Below are 11,537 nucleotides of genomic sequence, written 5' to 3' on the forward strand. Positions count from 1 at the left end.
TGTTATGTTTATGTTATCTAAGAAATAACTTCTTGTAACTATAGAGGGAACGGGTCCTCTTCAACAGTCTGCCACGTTGAACCGCTTTGTTTCTACAGAAGCCCAGAACCGACAGACCAAAAACTGGCTCTACATTCATGACATTATAACATGTTATAATGGAAATATTGTATATGGGACTTTATTGATCTCACACTGGGGATATAATGTGGAACAAACTTGTCACATTTTAATGGGACACTGATCAATTTTTCCTTTTAAGACAGGTCAGGTAGATGAGTTTATCTGGAGTTTCTCTATCAGCAATATAACAGCTCTATATAATTAATATCTTTATGCTATACTATGAGACAAATATCTAACTTCATGAGAAGTGGTTGAACGCTCCAGAAAAATCTGGTTGCTGGATTGTTTTCTGGGGGGGGCTGAGCAGGTCAGGAAAACTATTATTTCCATTGTCAAGAATGACCAGGGTCAACATTTTGTTCTTATGGTAGCTGAAGTGAAAGGTATCAGTTCTGTAACAAAATATTTTATTATTAAACAATACAGCAAATCAATGGGAACACAAGATAAACTACTAGCCATTTGTCTTTATTCCTATGAAAACGTAGTGATTTCTATACAAAAATCAAAGGGTAACAATGACGACCGAAAACATCATAGGTCTCTAGGTCAAACAGCTGACATTTGGCTGTTAAAACGGTTTACACAAGTTGCGGAAGTAACAACTTGATCTCTATTATGTTCAAGAAGAATAAAGGATAAAACAAAATACATAAATAAAATTACTGCAGATTTTATTTCACAGAAGCATGATGGTTCAACTCTTCATTTTATGAATGCAACGTCTGGGATCTTGCCTTCCGTCTGGAAAGAGAGAGGAACAAGCATGTTAGGGCCCCGCTGTAAAGGAATGATCCCACTTTCATGGAGATGTACAGAGTTGAAATAATGTTACCTTCAACTGGGTGAAAATTTGTGCCGCTCTGTTGAAATCCCATTCATTGTCTTGCAGACACCTGAGTCAAAGAATAAGTGTTCAGGAATTTTAAAGTAAGTATACACATTGTCAGAATTTACTACCAACACAACAAGCACAGAACGAGACTCACTTCTGGGACCATTCCAGGTTCATGCCAGACTTCTGTGAGAACGCTGTGAGCATCTCCTGCTGCGGTGCAGTGAGGGTGGGGACAGGGCTGGAAGATGGAGTTGGGGCGGGAGCAACAAAGGCTCTGCGGATCTCCTCTGTTGTGGCCATCCGGATAAAAAGTTGGTCATTCACGATGCACAGACTGGCACAAAAGGAACACAGTAGACAGACAATAAGATTTGACTGTTTCAAGGAGCTGAACTTCTTCCTTACCTAGCTAAAGCCAATGCAGTGCACATATCTTAAAGACCCACAACTGTTAATTTAGTACCGTTTCCTTTTCCTGTGGGAAAATGTGAGGGACAACAGGAAGATGATACAAACCATTGGGAGTTTACTACACTCACCCAGTATTTCCTGCTGGGACTGTGATGAAAACTCGAGAGAAGGCCATGGTGGACTCTCTAGATTTACCATCCACTGCAACTGAAAAATGGATACGACACAAATTATCAATAAAAACACCACCACTCGTATCGTTGTGGGTGAGATCAAAGATTTAAAATCATGACAACCAAACAACTCACCTTCTTTGAAGACTCCACTGACTGTGAATGATAGTAGTGTGTTCTGTAAACAGAAAACAGTATTAACACAGAGAAATGATTCACAGTGAAACGAAAAAGTGTAAAGAGAAGTGCTGGATGACGAAGAAACATGAACTCACGGTGTAGGTGTTTACATCAACAGTAAAGGAGGCGATGTCGTGCTGAGTTTTGGGCAACTCGTTAAGGAATGCCACAACGTTCAGTCGTGTGTGCTTCAGAAGCCGAAACCGTATTGCTAAAAGAGGCAAAAAGGGAGAAACACAAGGAGAAATCTCGAATCACACAAATATTCAGTGTCAACAACTCAGATGCTGTGACGCACTATGCAATGAAACTCACTGGAGTCTTTGAGCCTCTTCAGGTTTCGACTGTCTTTGTGATACTCTCCGAGGCTGCTCCTAAAACCAGAGGAGAGGGACAGACGGACTCAATGTGAATACAATCGAGACTCAGGTGGGTGGTAAGCTCAGAGAGCAGGCAATGATGGGTGGAGCTACGCAAACATCTTTTAAATTAATGACTTGATAAAAGTCTAATCGTAGAAATGCTTTAAAACTGTACACCTCTCACGTCTGTTCATGTGTTAATCAGTATTGTAAAATTTCTGTGGGTATTTTGTGCGTGTTCTTACCTAGAGGGGTTCTGGGTGGAGTAAGGTGTTGTAAGAGATAATGATGCTCCATCATGGTAAGCATCCAGGAGTGGCTGTCTGTCCCCGGAGTCATATATGCTGTAGTACCTGCAACACAGTCATTTAGTTAGTTTTCTTGTGTACGTCTCTGAGATCCTTCCTTGCCCACAATCCCTTTTGTGGAACTGGGTTCTATAAAAAGCAGTCCTGGTTAATCAGTCAATAATTTGGCCACATTAACCCTGGAAAACAGGCACTTATCAACTGATTGATGTGAAAAGATTCTCTACATAAAAGCTACAAACTTACTGTTGCAAGAACCGAAGGATGATGGCCTTGATTTCGTCGGAGCCGAAACAGCTGCCCTGCAGTGTTGATTGGAAAAACATTTGTCAGGTACATAAAAGAGACAATAATTGTCTTGAGGCTTTCACCTGAAGGAGAATGAGAGCTTGAACGTACGGCTCTGAAATGAATGGCTCAAGAAATTAACATCTTGGAGAGCTGAATACACACCAGAAAACAACTTGAATGTCTTCTTAAATAAAACTATACAACCACGAGGTAAAATAAATAACCTTGCAGGGAGGGATAGTGGTGGGCGTTTCCACATCGAATCCAATGGGTGCAGGGAGGTCATTACCATCCTAAAAAGAAATCACCAGAGAGAGAGAGAAAGTATGATTTGACTACAAATACATACTGAAAATGTATTTCACAGACTTAATTTACAAAACTTTAATGTACTAATACATAAAAAAGCCACATAGGCTGAAGAGGATCGAAACGGTGGAGTGTCAACAGATCCACTTACCAGTTTCAGGAGCCGGGGAAACCTCTGCCGCACAGCACTGGTACAGGAAGAAAAATCAAGAGCAGGAAAGTTATCACCACAAACCTCCTCGTGTACAGATAAATCATGCTCATTACTGTACATACCACTGTCAGTCACACCTGCCGACCCCCTTAATGTCATTTTGTGTCTTTCAGTTGATGTAATTTTAAGTTACACTGTCCAGAACATTTGGGAGAACACAGTCAGGTATAAATACATGGATACACAAAATGTAGTGCAGGGGATACTGTAGGGGTTTGACCCTTGCATACAAGTAGATCCACAAATGGACTATCATAGACTTCTTTATCCTCCCTTCAGTTTCAGGCTGTGCCCTTCTACAATCCTCCCACCCCACATTGTACTTACCAGCAGGTATACTCACCCTCTTCCCCATTATGGAGATATACACAGATCTGACATGAGGAAGCAACATAAACGCACTCATCTACAAACACACACATACAAACATGCAGAGACTCACGATCTACCAGACTGCCCTGCAAACCAGTAAAAACATCCACCGTGGCTTAGTTAAATGAAGACGATACGCATTGGTGGGGAGACAGGTGGTTATCGCCAGTCTCGCGTTAGCCCCCCCCCCCCCAAACTTGGGCCAAGATGCTGGGGAACATTTCAACATCAAGAAACAAAACAGGAAAACAGGGCCTAGGTATAAAAATATAAAGTGAAGTCCACACAAATGCTAGGACAAGAAGATTCATTAAGCATCAATTGATATTCATCATGTAAGCGAATGTTGTTGTTGTTGTGTGCGCCCATAATTCAGCAGAGAAAGGCAACCTAAGGAGAGAGCTGGACAAAAAGGACAGTTGGCCTCAAAGTGAACTGAACCCAGCAGTCCCACCATCCATCCTATAGCCTCTCCGCTGCACAAACAAAGCAGTTATCAGTCAACTATCTCATAGTCACCATCAATTCTGAAGAGATGAGTCTTCATGCACTAGTTGGAGTTCGTGCTGTAGGTTTTTAAATGATCAAGTTCAATTTGGGCCCCAAACCTCTAATTAAAGAGGGGTTGGGAAATAATTAAGCATTCGACTTGTGTGATAAATCTTTACTCTGCTCTCTCTGCTTAATGGTTGAGCTTTTGTACTGATCACAGCCATCACAAACTGGAAGAGGCGTTTTCACTTTTTCTCCATTTGACTTATTTCAGGCAAAACTGAACTTCAATTTTCAGTTCAGAACATATTTCCTTCAGAAGTTAGTTAAGGGTATTTGCCAAACTCTCCACGTCATTCACTGAACAGCAGAGGCCTGTCTTAGGCTGAACAGAACCAACTTAGTGGAAGAGACAGACTGCTTTTTCTCTTTGGCTCAGCTTTGGTCATTGATAATGACACGTATTCCCCTTCACCTCAGCCCAGCAGCTTTTCCTGTCGAGTCCCTTCTTCACAAGTTCTTCTCGGCGAGTCAGAGCTCACGGGGACTGAGGCGGAGTAATCGTGACTGTGCCTGCCTTAGGTTGTCCCAGGGTTTCGAGGTGGGATCTTACCCGTCATGGGCTATCCAGCCTTCCATACTCGCCTGATACAGGGGGCCGAGTGGGCAAGGGTGCACGAGGTGAGAGAAAATCTTCGGAATTTCTTTGTTTCATCCAAACATTTGTCGAGGCAACCGTGGATTGCCCTCTCTCCAATAAACAACCTACAGTTGTTTTACAGTACTGCTCAAGAGATTGATTTGGATTCATATTTTTTGAAAGCAGTTCACAGTAAATTGTTTTAGACGGTTGTCATGAGAAATGTCTTCTTTTTTTTTTTTTAAAGTGCTTCTTCTCAGAGTTATATCTCATCAGCAGTGTGATGGTGTTTTACAGCAGCTTATGAGATAACTAATCAAGATGTCAGCAGGGGAGTGCTGGGTACAGCATCACTGAAAACCATAAAACAGAACAAAGCTTGACAGGATGCCCCACAGAGAAGCTGAATAACTCACAGTGAGGATATGTCTGTTCAAACTGTGTGGAGAAAAAGTAATCTGAAAGGAAAAATGTGGAACTGCATTGTGGGTAGACGTCCTCACGGCAACTTCTGGAAGTAAGAAATGTTTAGTTCGTGGCGTGAAAAGGAAATAATCATAAAGTGTATTCATTTGAACAAATTACATGTTGTGCCTCTGCTTGCTCCAAAAGTTCGGCTGCTGGGGAAGTGGGTTTAGTTATAGTTCCCGTGTTTTACACTAACAAAAGGGACGATCTTCTATAGCACACTGCTGCATGTTTGTTGCTAAGGAAAGGCTCCTGGACACCCCTACTCACACACAAACAATCACACTGCTGTGTCTCCTCCATTAAGTCTTCTCATTTCACCCCCCAAACTCGCCGACTGACCTGATGTACGAGGCCTGATCCTTGAAGAGGTCACACAGAGGGTTCCTGTTCAGCCACAGCTCCACCAACTTCAGGCCTTTCAACTTGTCCAGCTCCCGGTCTGACTTCAGCTAGACAGCCACACAGGGACAGAACAAGTTGTTGTGAGAAGTATGTCAAAATAGGTCAGGTATGGGCCTAATTCACACCTGGTTATTATTCTCATGTGTGCAGCCATTTTCACCTCATTGTGGGAAAGGTTGAGTGTCTTCAGATGAGGGACCTTGGTAACCAATTCAGCGAGCTCATCCAGTTTGTGAATGCGGTTGTTACTCAGGTTTAAGCTCGTCAGCTGGCAAGAGACAGACACTTTCAGTTTGACCAGAAAGCAACTACATTTCAACCAACATCAAAAACATGCGCTGCGTTTTACCTCTGGAATGTTTCCTTCAATGATTTTGATGACAGCTTCCATGTTTGTCTTCCTGTTCAAGATGACTTCAATGTTTTGGGACACCAGGTCTGTCACACACAAAAAAAACAAAAACAGGCTCTCAAAATGCTAAACCAAGAAAAAAAAAATGTAACATTGAAAACAGATTTTCAGCATTTTCAGTGACAGTAACTAATAGTAAGTAATAAAATAAAAGCTCTGTTTCATCACTAGATTGCCTGCACCATCTATTGAATCCTCAACGTAAAACAACATTCCAGTGACAGATAATTAGCAGCAACAACCAGAACAGCTGGTCCAGTATGTACTGTCAGATGCTGGTTCAATCTGTGTTCAATAATATATCATACAAACGATTTGTGTGTGTGTGAGGGTGTACTGTAATTACCTGGGTCTGTTCGGATGTTGTTCAGGTCCAGAGCTTGCTGGGAGCCATCAAAGCGTTTTGCCATGCATTGCTGTGAAAGATAATACAGTCGGCATGAGAGGCCTCATCTGAACAACAAAAACAATTGTCATTAATAGAAACTTGCTCCGATTAATCGTTATGGATTAAAGGGTGAAAGGTAAGGACAATCTAGACTCAACATTTAGTTTGTCTGTTTTGGGCTCAGGGCTGCTGAAACATGTCAGACTCTGGAAGAGGACGCACAGTGTCTGCAGATATAACACACTGATTTTAAAGTGACAAAAACAGCTCACCTTCAGGTGCTCCAAGTGTTCAGGCTTCAAGTCAGAGAGCAGGAAGGATGGTGGAGCACTGGGGTTGACATGCACTTCCACCTTGAAAAGACAAACATTAGGTGGCATGAGAGAGGTATACCATACACATATTAAGTTTTAGATTGTTGTATTGTGGCGATTCATTATATATACACACATACAAGTATTGGTTGTAAAGGGGATAGGATAAAAACTTAATGAGCTTGCAGTGTCTAATGATACATATGAGATAAGTGAAGACAAACTTTGTGCAGCAATATGAGAGAAATTTCCACTACACCAACATACCTTATAACCATCTGCATCTGTGATCTTGTGAGAGCATTTGTGCAAGGCATTGGCAGCAGATGAATCATCCAGAAAGAAATGGGCCCTGTTATGGTCAACGTGGTACTGGACAGAAGGGAGAGACATAAACAAAATTCAAACACACAAAGCTGGTACCCACAGAGATTTCTATTTTTAAATCAGCAGGCAAGGGAAAAAAATAAAGCACATGTGTTACCATTTTAACACATGTGCTTTATTAGAACTCAACATACTGTGTATGATATTAAAATGTAAGATCCATAATGCAAATATAAATAAAAGCACAGGAGTGGAAGCTCACGCTCAGACCTCACCTGTACAGGTGTGTAGGTAACTGAACAGATGTTCTGAAGAGCTGTCAATAACCATTTCTTGTCATATTTTCTTCCATGTGGTATCTGTCAAAGAGACAAGTAAAACATGTTCTTGTTTAACAGGTTACAAGGTACAATTATGAATACCCTGTGATGACCATCAATACACACCGTTACTTTGTACCAGCCTGATCGGGCTTTCACTCCTCCACGACCGCCTCCTCCACCTCTGTCTGCTCTAAAACCACCTCCTCTACCGCCTCCTTTGCCTTGTCGCCGGTCTTTGTCAAACCGTCCATCTCCTCCTTTCCGAAAAGGTCGATCACCATATGGGTTGCTGAAGAAGACAAAACAAGGCCATGTTGAAACAATGTCTTCTAGTCTTCTTGCACCTCCCGACTCGAACCTAACCCAGAAAACCACCAAGTATTATAGTAGCCCTGTCATAACTGAGCACCTCGGTGCTCTACAAGGAGCTGATTCTGATGCTGGGAGCAGCCAGAAGCTTTCCAGGGCACGCTTTTCTTTTGCCCACAGTAGTGAGAAGATCCAGGCATTAACATAAAGACATATGTGCACTGTACACATAAACACTCGAGATAAAAAAGAGAAAACACAGACTTAAAGCTGACTTTTCACCAACAGGAGTCTGCTGAAGTGAAGGATTTAAAAAAAACAACTAAAATGTGATAAAACTAAAAAAAAATTTAATCCAAAAAGACTAAATCTGAAATAGCTGCTGAAATTAACACTGCTCGACTGAGCTCAAAACACTTTCACTGTTTCACTTCTGTTGGTAAATGTATGCAAATGTACGTGTTCAGTCGGCCACACTTACTATCTGTGCTGGGAGCTGTTGTCCTGAGAGTTGTCACTCATAGTTACATCCCCATCGGTATCATCCAGCCTAGACCGCGGTCCAGGTCCTCCAAAGCCTCCCCGTTGGCGGCCTCTGCGGGACCTGTCATACGACCGACCCTTGTGGGGGCCTCTGTCTTTACGATTGCGAAACTGTGGTGCAGTTCTGTCATCGTGCTCTGAAAAACGGGACAGAGTTTTTTAAAAATCTGACTTTATCGCATTGCATCAAGTCAGAACGAAGTTATACAACTCCGGCAGTATATAAATAATAAGATTAGAGCAAAACATACTAAATACAACGCACCATGATGACACACTGACATCTTACTGCTTGCTGTATAACGTTATGTATTTGTAAAACTAACCCTACATATCTTAAATGACCTGTCTCATAGTAAATCTTTAAAGAACATTAATAAAACTCAACATTAAGTTACTTATGTGTCTTTCAAAATGTAGCTTATATTCATCTTTATACAGGGCATTCATGCTGAGACAGGAAACACGCCAACGTGCTCGAGTACCTCTCCCTATTGACCTCTGCAGTAGCTGTATTCACTAGACTCTGTCTTAAGACTATAGCACATTGACTGGTACTATAATAGATAACCGACACTTTTATCTTTAAAGAAACATGCAGACCTCCTGGGGGCAAGATATCATTTTACCTCCTTGGGCAATGTAACCAGTGCTTCTGACCTCTCTGCTCACCATAAAGTCTCCACGGTCTGGACAAAAACATTACAAGCAGCACAGTCAGTGAGGTTACAGCTGAGGACAACAGGCTTTCTTACCGTTGTAGTAATGTCCGCCATCCGCCATGTTTCTAAATTAGTGTTAGATAACAAACAAAAAAAAAACACAAAGCTCTGGGTTTAAAATATACGTGTCGATGACTCGTAAGCCTCTTTCACGAAGCACAAACGCTGGATTTTAAAAGAAGCTGCAACATCCCAGGTGGTTCGGAGGCGGAAACAAAGAGGAGCACGATGTGACCGAGCAGCTGTTTGTTAGCGAGCCGATAGCTTAGCTTTAGCTTCTCCTGACCGCGGAAATGAACACCTTCCCTTCCGGGTTAACAAGAGCACACGGGGCGGGAGACCGGAACAAAACAACTCACACAACATACAAGAGTAAACAAAAAACAAACAAACATAACACAACACAGAAGAGTAAACCATAAACATAACAACAGAGAAGAGTAAACAAACGCAACAGAACATAAAAGTGCGTTTAACGCAGCGCGGACTAATATGAGCTATAGTTAGCCTACCTGGAGGCTTTCTGCACCGTTCACATCGACGACAGAGCATAACTAATGTCTGATCACTTAACTTACTCATCGACGTTACACAGACTAATTATGATTGAGATATATATATATTAAAAAAATAGATTGTGTTTATAGAGACACCGCTTTGTTTGGAAGGCTCGTCCGTTGGAGACATAACGGCTAACGTTAAACGGTTAAACTGATTAAATTTTATCAACGGTTATTAAAGAGCAGACATGTGTGATGTCTCATTTATAGACGTTGAGTCACATTTTATTCACAATACAGTTCAGCATTCTGGATATTTATTTAAGTGTATTTGATACACTAAAAATAAAAATAAAAAGCATCTTATTGATTTTCACCCGCACGGTTCTTGTCATGTGATTTTCATTGTGTTGCTGCTGTCTGAGTTGCTGCTCACTGATGTCATTAATGTTTGTTTCCCTCCTCCCATCTATGGTTTTTCAAGAGGCAAGTGATAGTGAGTCAGGAATGGGTGGACCGAAGAACAAGTTCCCAGCTCCATTATTTTTATTTTGTTTGGAAATTTTTCGTTAAGGATTACCTGATATTTCAATAATTTTGCCGCCTTTTTAAAAGGGCCCACCATGGTACCTTTTTTATTTTTTATTTTATGTGATATTGCATATTACATAAATTACATAAATTGATGAAAACTGTATTTTATCCGGGATATTATATCGGGTAGTGATGGTGTTACTCATTTTAACCTTAGTGCTCTAGGTTTAATACATGTAATGATCTAATGATCTATATAATAGAATTATATCATCATATCATCTCTTTGCCAACTTTTTGAAGTACTAATCTTTGAATTTGGAAATTACCTCGAGTCTCTTAAACTTAATAATGTATAATAAGACACGTGCATATGTAATTAATCTGATGCATGCTTAACATTATTTCTGCACTGATGCTACTTAACTTCTTCCGAAACACCTTGCTGTGAAATGTATTCACCTTCATTTTTAGATAGATTACTAAAATAAAACAGTCGCATTGCTTTTGTGTAATATTGTAAAAACAGTTCCAGTCTTCTATTTACTGAGGCTTTTTAAATCAAATTGACATTTTTTGCTCAGCTGCTGCCCTGACCAGATGTTAATAATCCTCCTTAATAAATCCACTTTAATACTGATCTAAGACAGTCAGGGCTGAACAATATTGACAGAAATAATAACAATAATAATAATGTTACGATATGTTTGGGGGTGTCCATTGATTCCAGGCATTTATTATTCATTATTTAATCTCATTTATAAAACGACATTAAATGTTAACTGTTTAATTAATGTGTTTTACTGCCATAAGAGACTATCACTACTAAATAATACAGACTTATTGTGCCACAGTCTTCAGAGTTGAAGCTCAACTTGAACATAAACAGTGACTCAGCAGTCACGTGCAGCCTGCCCGCGTTCATTAAACTAATTAGCAACACTTGTTTAATTTCAAACGTTCAACACTTAAACTACCAGCAGACCTCTTGTGGTCAGTGTACATTTGAACCTGTCAGTGAAATGTGTCCAAACTGCAGCTACATGTACTTAATGAAGTTTAATTAATTAATTAAACTTACCATCGTGCACCACACGTGCCACCACAGCTAGGTTAGGGTAGCTTCTCTGACAGAAAGTCACACGGTCCATGCAGATAACCCTTCAACCTCCACCCTGAGTAAAGCTGTCGGAGTTTAGTTGTTGTTAAATGAACATAAATAAAAAACAACAACAACAGCTCCACGTGCTCTGTGATGCTAAGTCACGTTGTGGCTAGCGAAAGTTAGCCAGACGTCAGCTAGCTACAGTTAGCTGTTAGTTAGCACGGCGGAGCATCGAGCTAAACTCACAGACACAACACTAAAATATTTACTGATTAATTCATTTTTTTACCTTTGCAGTATTTCGTATGATGATAACAATGTTACCGGGTGTCTCTGTCTGTAATCCTGATGCTGTCAGTGAGTCAGTCCGTACCGCGCGCTGCCTGCAGCACGAACAGCATGGCGCCACCTGGTGGACAGGTGTCAACCGACTCAACACAGCTTCACGTCTAACACTGCCGAGATGGGAGA

The 11,537-nt window shown here is 40.9% G+C and overlaps 1 protein-coding gene across 4 annotated transcripts; it reads right to left on the bottom strand.

Moving 5' to 3' along the window:
• Positions 1–516: 516 nt before the first annotated feature.
• Positions 517–11,473, bottom strand: nxf1a (nuclear RNA export factor 1a). 4 transcript variants are annotated; one of them, XM_019253534.2, is made up of 23 exons: positions 11,356–11,473; positions 11,043–11,146; positions 8,835–8,894; positions 8,144–8,342; positions 7,477–7,642; positions 7,306–7,389; positions 6,971–7,075; positions 6,662–6,742; positions 6,348–6,417; positions 5,939–6,027; positions 5,750–5,857; positions 5,527–5,636; positions 3,150–3,186; positions 2,914–2,982; positions 2,645–2,700; positions 2,336–2,443; positions 2,044–2,102; positions 1,824–1,939; positions 1,684–1,726; positions 1,504–1,582; positions 1,116–1,298; positions 962–1,022; positions 517–870 (listed from the first exon to the last, which is right to left on the bottom strand). In XM_019253534.2, the coding sequence occupies exons 2-23, from the start codon at positions 11,110–11,112 to the stop codon at positions 832–834; spliced, it is 1,992 nt and encodes a 663-aa protein (XP_019109079.1). In that variant the 5' UTR covers positions 11,113–11,146; positions 11,356–11,473; the 3' UTR covers positions 517–831. The 4 variants fall into 4 exon arrangements, with proteins under 4 accessions (XP_019109079.1, XP_027136678.1, XP_027136672.1 ...); XM_027280877.1 differs by lacking the exon at positions 8,835–8,894; XM_027280871.1 differs by lacking the exons at positions 11,043–11,146; positions 11,356–11,473 and adding an exon at positions 9,440–9,494.
• Between the last annotated feature and the right edge of the window lie 64 nt (positions 11,474–11,537).

Source organism: Larimichthys crocea, chromosome I, assembly GCF_000972845.2.
Source record: "Larimichthys crocea isolate SSNF chromosome I, L_crocea_2.0, whole genome shotgun sequence".
Taxonomy (NCBI): Eukaryota; Metazoa; Chordata; class Actinopteri; family Sciaenidae; genus Larimichthys; species Larimichthys crocea.

Coding starts and splice junctions, on each gene's coding strand:
- nxf1a (XM_019253534.2), bottom strand. CDS start 11,112: ATGGACCGTGTGACTTTCTGTCAGAGAAGCTACCCTAACCTAGCTGTG. Junction 1,940..2,043: donor GAAGAGGCTCAAAGACTCCA/GTGAGTTTCATT, acceptor TGCCTCTTTTAG/CAATACGGTTTCGGCTTCTG. Junction 1,727..1,823: donor TTGATGTAAACACCTACACC/GTGAGTTCATGT, acceptor TTCTGTTTACAG/AACACACTACTATCATTCAC.